The 14,790-nt window shown below is 43.8% G+C and overlaps 1 protein-coding gene across 1 annotated transcript; it reads right to left on the reverse strand.

Moving 5' to 3' along the window:
- On the reverse strand, window positions 1-14,734 carry LOC124100841 (2'-5'-oligoadenylate synthase-like protein 2). Its single transcript, XM_046456482.2, is given in 7 exon segments — window positions 1-1,427; window positions 2,932-3,073; window positions 3,538-3,779; window positions 5,815-5,990; window positions 6,791-7,079; window positions 14,544-14,671; window positions 14,674-14,734. Coding segments are annotated over 7 exon segments (1,521 nt in total). The 3' UTR covers window positions 1-944.
- Window positions 14,735-14,790: the final 56 nt, after the last annotated feature.

Here is a 14,790-nt window from a genome sequence, read left to right on the forward strand (position 1 = left end):
TACTTTGGCTCATTCCTTTATTCAGAAAGCATGTGCCAAATGTTTGCACTGGGGAGGGGCCATTCTAGACCACAGGGCACAGAATAAAGCAGTTTGTCAGGTTTCACTAGTAGAGGGTGACAGAGGAAGGAACACAGGGAGGGTCCCCAGGTACTTCCACAGAAGTCTGATCTGGGTGAAGAGGGGCAGTAAGGGCAAGAGACGCCTTGGCCAGCTGTATGGGGCAGGTGTCAGGGGTTCCCAAACTGCAACACGCATCTTGGAAGGCTTGTGAGACGCGGCCCGCTGAGTGTCACCACCTGAGAATCTGACTCAGGTGAACTTGGGAGAGTTGTTGTGAGTTTTCCTGTCTAATGAGTTCCCGAGTGCGGCTCGTTCTGCTGGTCTGAGGTCCACAGGTTGAGATTCATTCAATGACTTAGAAGTGTGAGCATAAAAAGAGGGGAGAGACCCTGGGGATGTGGCTGAAGTGGTAGCACGCTCGCCTGGCATGCACGGGGCACTGGGTTCCATCCTCAGCACCACATAAAAATAAAAGATATTGTGTCCACCAAGAATTAAAAAAAATAAACAAATAAAAGAGGGGAGTCATGGGAGAGGGGAGAGTAGACTCAAAGTGATGGAGTTATAACCTGACATTTAGTGTTCTGGAATTGCAAGTGTTTGGGAACATCTGGTTTGTTTTGAGTGGCGAAGGCAAATTGAGGGGTAAAGCAAGGGGTAAAAGTCAAGGACCCCGAATGCACAAGCAAAGGAACTTGAACTGCATTCTGTAGGTAACGGGGAGACACCGGAGGCATTTAAACAGGAGAGGGCTATGCACATATTCATATTTAGGCTTCAGAAAGAGCAGAGTGGGTAGAAAGGGCTGGGATGGGGGGAAGGGACCCCAGGAGTCTACAGGGTGAGCGGCCTAGCCTGACCATGGGCAGTCCTAGGGACCTTCAGCTTCTCTTAATGAGCGTGATGGTGTCACAGTCTTCTATGTCCAAGTCTTCAAGCCTGCGGCGGTTCCACAGGGTCCGACCCTGGGCCTTCAGTATCTGGTCCTTTACTAAGGGTCCTCCAGCGTCTTCGATTTTCTCTTTCAAGTCACGGATGGTGTCATCAGGGTAGATGGCATAGGGTATGCTCTGGCCATTAGCATCCTTCACAAAGACCTGGATCTCAGGAGGGATGGTCTCCAGCACGCGGACATTCACCTTAGAGAAGATCCCATAATCAGCCAGAGTCTGTTGGCTGCTGAGCAGTTGCCTCTCTCCCCCCGGCTCCTGGAAGGAGAGACGATACTGACTCTGGGGGCTACTTGCCCTATTTGTCCTCTTGATCTCTGCTTTCATCTTCCAGATGGGACTGTACGGGTTCACTGAGAGCGTCAAAGGCTTCTGGCCAGTCTGTTTCACAGTCACCTGGACATCTCTTGCTCTCTGAAAGAGAAGGAGCAACATATGAAAGGTCTTGGGTGGACATGGCCATCTTGGCCTCCAAAGCTTCTCCCTTCTAGCTACTGATGATGTAATTTACCAAGATACTTTCAGAAGTCCAAGAAGGTGCTATTACTAACTATGGGGGACAACAGGACTCAGACTGTTCCAAGTGAAGGAAACTATTTGGTCATTCTAGGCTAACAGATCCATTGGGACAAACTCCTGTCTTTTAACTCACCCAAACTCGAGGAACAACTGGTCTCAAAATCACACTCCTCCTACGTGGGACTATTCAAAGTCTTCACCTGTCGCATGGTGACAATGTTTAGTATCTCCATGAGCACATCTAAGTGTTGATGTGAGGTTAAGTGATTTAACGTCGAGCTCTGGGAGACATGTTCAAGGGTATTCACTGTGATGGCAAAAGTCTGAAAGCATCTTCAAAATCTGCCCCATGGTACGGGTTACACAAATTAAGACTTTTCATTCATTGAACTAGGATGTACCTGCTGAAAAAAATTCATTGGTTCTGGGCTGGTTTTATGTTCGTACTCACTTAGGACAGTCCTGGTGTAGATCACTTGACCTGGCACAATTAATCTTCCCGATTTCATGCTCAGAAGTGTCCTGATTTTTTTTTTAATATATATGGTTAGGCCTATTGGGTATATATGGGTGGATGGGGGAATGGTCTGTAAGATAATTTAATTTAGTAATGGAATAACCCATTGAATAAACAATTCAAGTAAAGTCAAAATGCATCCGGACACAGGCGTGTGCTCGGGGGTCTGTGGTATGTCCATGGCAGTGGATGAAGTGATGGAAGAGTGGGCATTGGGAGGTGGTGTTTCATGAGACAGGGTATTGAGGTGCGCAGGAAACATACTTTAATTCTATCTCCTTTCCAACAGTTTCCTTTGATTTTGTCTCTCAGGACCCGGGGTCCACTGGACATTCCCGGCCAATGGTGTATGGCTGGGTGATAGCTTCTCTGCGGTGGCTTAGTTATCTGCCTTGCTTCTGGTGCTGTGGGGTTGCTTTTGAGGCCAGACTCAGAATTTCCATGCAGGATACGAAGAGTGGGAATAGTGGCCAGATTTCTCTCCGAGTAGCCGGTTGGGAAAATTGGCCTTCTAGGGGAGCTCATCATCAGAGTCCTGGTCTCTGAACATGGATTCCTACTTAGTGTTAGACACCTGTGTGGGACCAGCTGTGACGACACAGCGGTTGTCCTCAGGGGAGTCCCTGTGATCCTTGCTTAATTTTTTGGGAATTATTAAGTCTCTTGTATTAATAGCAAGAATCCAGGCAGGGCCGATATTTTCCTGCCATTTTACAGGGGAATGAAACGAAGCCCAGACATTCACAGTACAAGAGAAGAATTCTAGAGCTGGTGGGTTGGGATGTCCACATGGGAGAGGTCGCCTGTCCCAAGAACCCGTGGGAAGAGTTGGGGAGTCTGTGTGGAGACAACCTGAGCCCTGACTTGGAATGGAAGTCCTACCTGGACATGCCAGCCGTGGCCGGGGTCTTCTGTCCTGCAGCAGGCCTGTCTCAGGCAGTAAACAGCCTCTCTGGCCATCAGGTCCCATCCTCTCCCCCTTCCCAGGTTGTTGGTGGGGTCAGCCGGGTCTAGGATAATGGGCCTGGGGGACAACAGGAAAGCAGAGCTCTGTCACACTTAGATTGCGGCCTGTGGCACTCATGTCTACGGGGTTGTGCATGCTTTGGTGTAGGAAGAACTATCTCTAAGATGAAGGTCTTGGTTTAGGATTACATTTGTAACCCAAGCTGGCCCAATCAGAGTGAATCTCTTGAGATTTTTCTTGGAAGGTTTCCTCTTGTACCAGAAGGTATATGTCCAAAGGAGAAGCCTGGAACTGATGAAACCATAAAGGAATGAACCTGATTTTAATGCCCCTGGGAGGGGCAGAGCTGAACAATTCATAGAAAGGGACTCGGATGACATAGCAAGCACCTAGATCATGCCATACCCGAAGCTTCTTTTACGTTTGGGCTTTCCAGTTGCAAAAGTCCTTTTATTTTAAGAATTGTTCCAGTTGGCTTTTCTATTCCTTGAAGCGGAAAGTCAGACAATCAACACACTCACCTGCACTCCTTCAACTTTTGTTTGATAAAGTTTCTGACAGTCTCATTTTGGAAATCATAGTACTTGGTCCAGTAAATGCAGATATCTTTGTAATCTCTGAGGAGTTTCATGACAGCCACAAGCCCTTCGTCCATGTTGAAGTTCTCACTTTCGTCTGTACCCCTTTCCCAGGCATAAATGGTCAGTAGCTCCAATGCATATTTTGAAGGCACTGCTTCTCCTCGGTATTTATCTTTCACATACTGGAGAAGGTATGGGTATATGTTGGTTGGGGTGGGGGGAGGAGAGAGGAAAGAGAGAAGGCAGGGGAGAGGGAGAGAGGGAGATTTATTATATGAGTGATGCTCTGAGAATTTTCAGGTCTGTTGCCTTATGTGGCACAAACCATTACAGGTGAACATAGATGTCCTAGGGCCATCAAGATTTCAATAAAAGAGGAAGTTAGGGTCACTTATGGACCTTCAGGGCCTCTGAAGTCCATTTTATTCATTTGGAATGGACGGAGCAATACACTATATTGAATATAGGAAATAATTGGAGAAAACTAAATCACACAGACAATAGAAAAAAAAATCAGAACAAATTGAAAGGCGAAGGGGAAAGAATAATGTGAAATGATCAATTCCTCCAAAATGAAGTTAGACATTCATTGAAAATTTCAATTAGAATCTCAGGGTTGCCTGAAGATTCATATTAGAAGCATACATGCCTGGGAAAAGCCAGTTAATTATGAAAAAAAAAGCTTGATTATTTGTCATCTTGGATATGTCACACAAAGCAGTGGTAACAAAAGCAGTATGCTTTGGGCACAGTAATGAACAAGAGTCAAGTTCAACAGAACAGATAGCCTACAATTTACAAAGAGGTCTTACAGTTGATAAGGAAACAACAACAACAAAAATCAATGGAAAAATACACTAATGACACTACTAGGTAATTCCCCCAATGTCAAGTCCAATGGCAAATGCATTTGAGGACGGACTCAAAAGAAAATGATAATATAATTCGACTCGTGATTGTTAGCACAAGTTGTAGTCAGACACTCCTACGCCCAACTCTTAACTCCATGTTAGTTTCGAGTCTGTTTTCTTATCTCCAAAAATGAGGATAATGAATAATATGTGGGAGCTGCTCTCAATGACCACACCTTCCAGTCCTGGTGCACCAGGCTCTGACCGACCCCTGCATTCCTTGTGGCTGGGGCGGTGACCCACTCAGATAGCAAGGCCAGTCTTCTGAGCAGGCAGACCCTGGAGTTGAGCTACACTTACCTGTTCCTTTGTAATCCTACCCCTTTGTCCTGTTTGGGATAGAATGTTCCATGGAAACCCCCTTTGTGTGTCCCCTTCTCTTGCTCTGCCCTTGGGTGTGGCCTTCCTAGATGTCAGTCACCTGCTGACAGCAGACATCACGAAGCTAGACCCAACCCCCTGAAACCTGAGCCCTTGCCTCATTTAAATGGCTTCTCCCCAATAAAAGGGTTCAGCATGTGCGCGCTCTCTCTCTCTCTTTCCCTGGGCCTCTAAGATCAGAGGAGCCGTCACAGGACCCAAAGAAAAAGGTATTTGTCTGTCTTTGTGTGGTCATTTCGTGCAGCCCAGTTCACCTGGAGTGACCCTGAGCGTTTAGTCATGGAATACACTTTAAATGAGAAAAATGTGCAGCACTGATAGCGTAGATCATGAAACATTACTAACGACAAATGGCATTATTATATTGTCATCGTTTTTATCATTATCTGAAGTGCCTGTAGTTGGTTCACAATCATGTTTGTACTCATCAGGAAGCACGTGATAGGTGTCATTAAAATTAGGAGGTCCTGGGATGGACACTGAGGCTTCAGAAGATAAGAGCATGGTAATGACAAACACCATCATCAACAATACGGTGACCCCTGATATCCTCCAGCAGTCCCTAGGTTACACAGGGCTTCGGTTACACTCTTTCACTTACACTCTTTAACCTGCCTCATATCCTTAGACAGGTTGTTTCTATTTTTTTTTTTTCTTCTTTAAGAAATTTTGGGCTGGGCGCAGTGGTGCACACCTGTCATCCCAGCGGCTCAGGAGGCTGAGGCAGGAGGGTCTCAAGTTCAAAGCCAGCCCTCAGCAATGGCAAGGCACTAAGCAACTCAGTGAGACCCTGTCTCTAAATAAAATACAAATAGGGCTGGGGATGGGGCTCAGTGGTCGAGTGCCCCTGAGTTTGATCTCTTATGTATCAACCTTCCTCTCCCCCTTGTCCCACCCCTCCCAGTCCAGTGCCGGCTCTTCTCACCTTCAGGTACCAGAACTTCACCAGCCTCAGGAGGTTCTTCAGTTTAAAAGGGCGGCTTTTCACGAAGTGTCTCTGCAACTGTGTGAAGCTTGGCGAGAACTCCCCAGGGTAGCCAGAGGCAGTTATTAAACTTTCATAGATTTCCGGCTCTGGTTTAGAGTCTGGGCTAAAGGATCCTGAGGAGAAAAGCACCAAGACAGGAAAACCTACCTTTAAGATAAGGAAGATGGGGAGAGGATGACCCAGCATAGCAAAGGCGTAAATTATGTCACCCAAGGCTCACCTATGGTGCTACTTCCCCCCTTTTATGCCTCAGTAAGTAGAGGCTAGATGGTGTGGTAGCTCACCCCCAAGTCACATAGATTTTAAATGTGGCCAAAGACTGACTGTGTCTCAGGCACTGGGTCAGGCTCATGGGATCCTCAGAACAGCTCACTGAAGTAGTTAATTTAGGTGGAACCATAGGAAACTGCCCCTTTTTGCAGGTCAAACATGGTCAAATAGTGTCAGTTTCCTATGGCTCCACTTAAATTTGATATCATCTCATTTAATAGGTTGGCGTGTTTAGTCTTGGAGCTTTTAAATGATTTGCCCAAGGTCACACACAAGTAATAAGTTTTGGAGTCAAAATTTTGTATCAAATGCACTGATTTAAAGATGATTCCAATTTAGTTCTGTGCAACTCGAAGTGCCTTGAATTACTCGCTTGACCTGGTGTTTCCCAGACAGTGGGAGAGGAATCTTTTTCTTGGGTTGGGTAGGAATTTTATCATTTAGGACAAATTCTCTTTCCCCAGGCAATATTGGGACAGGACAGCACATGCGTTTATAGAAGGACTGGAATCTTCAGGATACGTATAGCTCCAGTGTCCGAAAAAGAACAATTCCATTGGTTTCTACTTCCCCACACCTCTCTCAAGACCAGGGAAAGGGGCCCTGACGAGTTTCTCTGGGCCTGATCCATAGCCATCTTTACCCAGAGCATCAAAAGCTGGGAGCACGTCCATCCGAAAGACATCAGTGCTCTTCCTGCACTGGATCTGTAAGGTCAGAGAACGAGGGATCCTGTTTCCCTCCCTGTGATGGATCACCATGATGCTGTAGGCCAGGCTTCTGCTACAGCAATCCAATTTCTCCTCAATGAAGTCAATAATGTATTTTCGGACCAGTGACTGGCTTTGGAAGCTTACAAAGCAGCTCAGGAACAGAATCATATCCAGGTCAGATTTGTGGTTCAGAGTTGTTCCTTTTCCTGAGGAGCCACCCTATGGAAGACAAATGCTGAGCTTTACTTTTCTGCTGAGACTTGTTACTTTGAGGTTGAGAGTGAAGCCGGAGATACTCATGGTAGAATGTCTACAGAGACCTCCAGAGGAGCCCTTGGCCTCCTCCCCTGCTGCCCGTGTTGCAGGGTGAGCATCTCAGTCCAAAACTCAGAAATCTGAAATGCTCTAAAATCCAAAATTTTTAGTCTTGACATTGTACTACTCCCCCTCCCCAAAGTGTAAAATTACCTTTAGGCAGCACATATACTGAAGTTAGCTAGGCATGGTGGTGTATGCCTATAATTCCGGCTTCTCAGGAGGCTGAGGCAGGAGGATCTGAAATTTGAGGCCAGCCTTGTGGCAACTTAGTGAGATCTCAAAATCAAATTTAACAAAGCAGTGGGATATATTGCTCAGTGATAGAGTGCTTTCCTAGCATGTGCCAAGCCCTGGGTTCAATTCCCTGTTAAAAAAATTAATTATGGGGCTGGGGTTGTGGCTCAGCGGTAGAGCCCTCGCCCAGCACGTGCGAGGTCCTGGGTTTGATCCTCAGCACCACATAAAAATAAAAAATAAATAAATAAATAAAAATATTGTGTCCAACTACAACTAAAAAATAAATATCTAAAAAAATTAATTACTTTCAGACTAAGTGTATAAAGTATATATGAAACATATATGAATTTCATGTGTAGACTTAGGTCCCATCCCCAACATATTTCCTTATGTATATGCAAATATTCTAAAATCTGGAAAAGAAAACATAAAAAAATCCAAAATACTTCTGTTCCCAAGAATTTTCAATATTTAGAGGACATTCAACCTGTACTACATCTTTTCACTGATTTAGAAAAATTAAATACCTCATGAACATTTTAAAGATATAAATGAAATGTAAAATTCCAGCCCCCTAATGACCTTTAACTCCCTTCTCCAGAGGTAATCACAGTTACCAGTATTTTATGCGATGTTCCAAATAACTATCCAGGAGCTGGGGATGTGGCTCAGTGGTAGAGCGCTTGCCTGGCATGCACGAGGCATGAGGCACGGGGTTCTATCCCCAGCATCAGGGAGAAAAAAAAACCTGCCCTGTCTAACATGGCAGCCAAAAGCCGCGTGTGTCTTTAAATTTTAATTAATTAAAATGAAATTAAAACTCAGTTCTTCAGTTACATTAGCTTTATTTCAAGTGCTCTATAGCTGCCCAAGATAGTGGCTATTAGATTTGATAACACACATACATTGTATTCTCATTATAGAAAGTTCTACAGGACAGCTCTGGCTTGATAAACATATTTTTGTGTTTATATTTTGATTATATGCATATTTTGTATTATAGATGTATGTGTATATGTACAACACTTGGTACGCTTTATTTTGAAATAATTAGATTTATAGGGAGCCATAAAGACAGGAGAGAGGGGTTGGAGTCTTCCCAATGGTTGTGTCTTATCTAAATAGAGTAGAATAGCAAGACCAGGAAATTGATGTGGATATGACGTATTTAGTTCGGTGACATTTTGTCATGTGTGTAGATTCCTGTGACATTGCTGGATCGAGATAGAGAATTATTCCTTCAGTATAAAGATCTTCCTCATGCAGCTTCTTTATAATCAAATATGCTTCCCTCCCCTTCACCATCCCTCAACCCTATAAAACACTAATCTGTTTTCCATTTATATAATCTTGAATGTTTTATACAGTTGTGTTGGTGCAGTGGTGCACACCTGCAATCTCAGGGACGCCGGAGGCTGAGACAGGGGGATGGCAACTCCCAGGCCAGCCTCAGCAATTGAGTGAGACCCTGTCTTAAAATAAAAAAGGGCCAGGGATGTAGCTCAGTGGCAGAGTACCCCTGGGTTCAATCCCAGTATTGGGGGAAATAAAAAAAAAAAAAGAATGTTGTATACAGTTGTCCCTTAGTCTCTCGGGACTGGTTTCAGCACCCCCTCAGCAATCCAAATCTAAGGATGTTCAAGTCTCTTAATAAAATGGTGTAGTGGGGCTAGGGATGTGGCTCAAGCGGTAGCGCGCTCACCTGGTGTGCGTGCAGCCCGGGTTCGATCCTCAGCACCACATACAAACAAAGATGTTGTGTCCGCCGGAAAAAAAAAAATTAAAATTCTTTAAAAAAAAAAACAAAAAAAAAAAACGGTGTAGTATTTGCATATAGCCTATGTAATTCTCCAGTACATTTGAAATCAGCTCTAGTTTACTTATAATCCCTAATATAAGTGTTATGTAAATAGTTGTTATACTGTATCTTTTATTATTTTGTTGTTGTATTGTTTTACTGAATTATTTTTGTTATTATATTGTTATTCTTTAATCCCTCCCCCAATATATTTAGACCTTTGCATCTGAAAGTTCCACATGTGCAGATTCAACCAACCTTAAGTCAAAAACATCGGGAAAAAAAATATATATGTACTTGTAGATGGATAGAGTAGTTTATTTATTTATTTATTTATTTATTTATTTTTTGAGAGAGAGAAAATCTTTTTTGTAGATGGACACAACACAATGCCTTTATTTTTATGTGGTGCTGAGAATCGAACCCGGGTCCCGCCCGTGCTAAATGAGCACTGTACCGCTGAGCCACAATCCCAGCCCCCTTTATTTTTTATGTGGTGCTGAGGATCGACCCCAGCGCCTCCCATGTGACAGGCAAGTGCTCTACCACTAAGCTACTGTCCCAGCCCCTTTGGCCTACTTTTATAAGCCATTAGTTCACTCTTTACTGTGCAGGGCGAAGTTCTCTGCACAGTAAAGAGTGAACTAATAGCTTATAAAAGTATATGCCTGACTTCTAACTCCTTTGCACAAGTGAGTTCTGTTGAATTTAACCTAATGTTTTTCTTTCAACAATACATATGAAAGGAAACATTTTCTAGTTATTTACAAATGTTTGAAATGTGCTTATAGATGAGCATAGTGCTTGTATTTATATGACTTTTGAAGTCATTCATTTTGTAAAATAAGTTTTTGTATTTTCCTATTTTTTGTTACTGTTTTACTTGTGTAATTAAAAAATCATGGAGCAATTTTGACTTAGATACTTATGTGTCCTTGATTTATACATTTCTTTTCTTTTCTTCTTTTGGTACTGGGGATTGAACCCAGAGTGCTTGACCACTGAGCAACACCCCCAATTCCCCCTTTTCTTTTTAATATATATTTTTTAGTTGTTGATAGAACTTTATTTTTTATTTACACGTGGTGCTGAGAATTGAACCCAGTGCCAGGCAAGTGCCCTAGAGCCCCCATGCCCTTTTTTAGTATTTTATTTAGAGACAGGGTCTCACTGAGTTGCTTAGGGCCTTGCTAAACTGCTGAGGCTGGCTTTGAATTTACAAGCCTCCTGCCTCAGCCTCCTGAGCTGCTGGGATTATAGGTGTGGGCCACTGTGTCCAGCAATTTAGATATTTCTTGATCTGAGGACACAGAATAGTAAAAAAAAGAACAGAAGGATAAGACAGAGGTGGTGATTAAATACAGCAAGAGATGTCCTTGTAAAACTTACTCACGGTCCTAGAAGACTCTCCAGGCCACTAATGGCAGGAAATTAAATGGAATTAGCACATTTGACACTAGAAATATACCACTCTCACCCCAATATGAATGGATGAAACCAGGAAAAATAGATGCAACTAAGAAAATTTCCTGCTGAAAAGGTCAACGAAGGAAGAGAGAAAACAAATGTTGAATCATGTGCAAATGTCCCCTTTCCTCTTAACATAGGATAGAAATGTAATTTAAAAATATGTCCTTGTTGTCATTGCTTGTTTATCAATGTTTATTCAGATAAGATCTTCAGTTTCAGTCATATTTTATTCTAGGCATTTTCTATGCTGCTCAAATTGGTGATGCTAATTATTTTAGGGGTGTTTTGATTTTTGGAAAGATATTGTTGAGAAAGGAAGAGGAAAGATAAAATAATTTTTTTCTTATACAGAGGAATAATCTTCACTTGATGCATACACCTGTACAAGTGGGAAAAGGAACTTCAAGATATAGATATTTGGGGTAACATAATTTCCCATTGAAACAGCACATTTGAACCTGTACAAGAGCTTTATTTAGAACGTATATCAAAATCCTCGAGCACCTTAAGACCCATCCTTAAGAGACTCTTGGCATTTCATTTCTGGTGTTGGTGGGGATTTCCTTTTTTTTTTTTTTTTCAGATCCTGGAAGCAAAGATGGGCATATTCAGCTCTGGGGCTGAGGTCCCCTACAGTGAGGTCAGAGTAGGGAGTCCTCAGAGTCCACAAATGCAAAGCTGTATCTTTTAAAGCAACCCCAGGAGCTTGGATTTGTGTTTTGAAGGGCAGGTTGCTGATAACTGTCCTGAATCTTGGGTTTTAGCTCTTTTTTTAAAGATTCTTCAAAACTGCCTGTTCTCCCTCCCCAGTGCTACCCTGTCCAGTCATTCCTTTCCCAGGGAAAGCCAATTTACTTCTGTTAACGGGAGATGTCTTTCATTCTAGCAAAATGAACAAAATCTGGACTTATGGTTGAAATGTCGCGGGAAAACAGACTGGCTGAGAAGCAGCTAGCAACACTGAGAGAGGACGAGAACTCCAAACTTTATTTTACACCCACAGGCCCAGAGGAGGAAAAAAAAAAAAAAACTTTCAATGCTGAGCCCTGACCCACATTTTCTCACAATATTCAGAGGCTATTTGATATCGTCTTAGACCCAGCCTATCACTGGGGCTTTTTCTTCTTCTTTTTTAATTCCTAATCTAGGTGGCCGAAGGTCTTGTGCAGAGTCTCAGAAACCGATAAGAAGAAAGGGTCCTTCTCACAGGCGTCTGCTACATTTCAAGAGGGAGTAGGCAGACCCTTAGGACAGTTACTTACAATCCAAAAGGCAGGGACCCGTAGTTAATTAGGCTTCCTGGAAAAAGGCTGAGAGAGGGGAGCAGGACTGACCCCTTCCCCAGGCGTTGGTTTCTTACCATAAGGTTTTTGTAATTTAATTTCATTACCAGGTCTGGTTTTGCCATCACACAAACACTTTTATTTTTATTTTATTTTATTTTTTTAGTTGTAGATGGACACAATACCTTTATTTAGTTTTTTATGTGGTGCTGGGGATGGAACCCAGTGCCTCACTGTAAGGATGGCCTTAGGCCTGAGCCTAAGCAACTCCATTTTAAAACTCCAGTTTGAAACCAGTCTCACCAAGCCACCCCTACCGAACCCTCCAGTTTGGCCCTCAGGCACAAACAAGTCACTTCTTCCCACAAACTCAGAGTGAGGTCTCTGTCACACATCCTTGCCCCATAAAGGGGAAAGGCAAGAAAATCAGGGTGGGGACCCCCAGACCAGATGCTTTTTTTTTTTTTTTTTTAAAGAGAGAGTGAGAGGGAGAGAGACAGAGAATTTTTTTTTAAATTATCAGCGGACACAACATCTTTGTTTTGTGTGTGGTGCTGAGGATCGAACCCGGGCAGCACACATGCCAGGCGAGCGTGCTACCGCTTGAGCCACATCCCCAGCCCCCAGACCAGATGCTTTAACCTCAGGGTAAATGACGTCACTGAGAAACCGGTGGCAGCTGATAGGGATTTTGAAAGGGTGGTCAGAAGCCCCAGAATTTAGTATAAATGAAGGAGCAAATGACCAGACATTCAGCCAGCCCACACTGATGCCCTCAGGCTGGAGAGCCTGATGGGGACCTGGACTGACACCCCCACTCTTCTCATCTGCCTGATCCTCTGCATTGCTCTCTCTGCTCTTGAACTCTACAGCAGCCTCTGGACTCTGGGGAGAAAAGGACTTCTCCCTACAACCCTTGACCTCTCCTCAACCGGCTGTTAGCTCCACCCCAGGAGAATCCTGCCTGGGTCCCTGACCTGACCACCGGGGTCTGAGTGCGTGGGCATCTGCTGGACTCAGAGCCTAAGGCTTGAGACTTTTGATCTGACACTTGAGCTCAGCATGCAGAGGGAATGTCTGTCACGGGCCTGTCATGATTAAGTGTGTTTGCAGTGCTTAGAACTAATCTAGAAATGTTTGTTGTGGTTGGATTCTGTCTATGGCAGTGCCCAGCATTAAGGATTATCATTTTCTTGATTAAAAACCTAAGAGTGAAATTGTATTGAGCGATTTGAGTGAATAAAGCATTGAAAAGGGCAGAGAGCGTGGACATTCTTTATTTCTCCCCCTGGAGTGCATAAGGTGCACCGTTTGCCCATCGTGACACTCATGTGTGTTAGGCAAGTGCTCTACCACTGAGCCACAACCCCAGTCCACATACACTTTTAATAAGATCCCAATGTTAAAAGTTGGATTAAAATATGGTACTTTCTTAAGATAAACTAGCCTTATAAATAGATGTTGGATTGTAGGCTCAGTTCTTGAAAACCCACTGAATTTATCAAGTACCTCCCTCTGGTATTACCTGATTGGTAGGTAGTTTCTAACATGACCAATCAGTACCATTTTACAAGAAAAATATAGATTTTTTTTTGTGTGACTTTGGAAGTAAAGTGGGATTTCTTCTTTTTTAATATTTACTTTTTAGTTTTGAGGTGGACACAATACCTTTATTTTCTTTTTATGTGGTGCTGAGAATTGAACCCAGTGTCTGACGCATGCTAGGTGATCGCTCTACCACTTGAGACACATCCCCCAACCCCAGGGATTTCTTAAACAAGAAGCAAAAAGCATACATTTTATAAAGACCTGGTATCTATGTTCCATTTGACTCCTTGGCATTCAGAGACTGAAAACCAAATCATCATCATCAATCACCCTTCAGCTTTGTAGAATAATTTACTGTGTAACAGCATCTTTCCATGCTCTATTCCATTTATTGCACATAAGAAACCTAGGTTAAGAGGAGATGAAGTGGCACTGTTGCCAAAAGCTTGATCCTTGCACCCAATGCCAATAGAGGGACGCTTTTGAGAAAAAGGAAAAAGAGGGTTGATTGTTTTGCTAGAAAAGGAGAGACACAGGGGACCTCTGTCCCAAAGGCTGATTCTGCCCATTGGGGGGGGAGGGGGGAAGGGGGAGGGGGAGGGGGAGAGGGGGAGGGGGAGGGGAGGAGGAGTGGGGGAAGGGGGGAGGAGGAGTGGGGAAGGGGGGAGGTTTAAAGAGGTGATTGCAAAGATTACCTTCCTTGTGTTCTCAGTCTGAAGTTGTAATTTGCTTGTTAATTTGGGAGCTAGGCATTTCTGAGATCTTCTAGTGCCATCCCCCAGAGTCTGGATGACTTCGTTCCTATGGTGGGTGGGTGCTCAGGGGCAGATAAGTCTGCCTAACAAGGGGAAGAAAGGTAATCCTATTTCCCTTGAGATTAGGGAGGGGCATGGAGAGAGGAAGAGAAAGAAGCATGTTCTTTTAAATAAGTTGCAGTGGCCGAGCAGCAAGGGCTACATTCAAAGCAAGGAGTGGAAAGGTCTCACAGGGCAGAGCTGGGATTTGAACCCTAGGACCCCAAGTGCTCACCTTCACCACCTTCAGCACCCTGACTTCTTGTCCCAGAAACAACTTATCTTGGAAGCACTGATCCCGAAAGAACCGCTCCATTCTTTGCCAGACATCCTTGGATTCTTCCTTCCAATCCTCCTTGGGCTGTGCTTCAGTAAGGCGTCCAGCCTGTCCCCAGGGGTCTCATACAGGTCCGGGGAGGGATTCATCTCTGCAGGGCTAGGATGCACCTTGCAATATATTCTTGGTGCTCCTGCTAGCCCAA

The sequence above is a fragment of the Marmota monax genome, unplaced genomic scaffold (assembly GCF_021218885.2).
Source record: "Marmota monax isolate L192 unplaced genomic scaffold, Marmota_monax_Labrador192_F-V1.1 WCK01_AAM20220418_F8-fsc00185, whole genome shotgun sequence".
Classification (NCBI taxonomy): Eukaryota; Metazoa; Chordata; class Mammalia; order Rodentia; family Sciuridae; genus Marmota; species Marmota monax.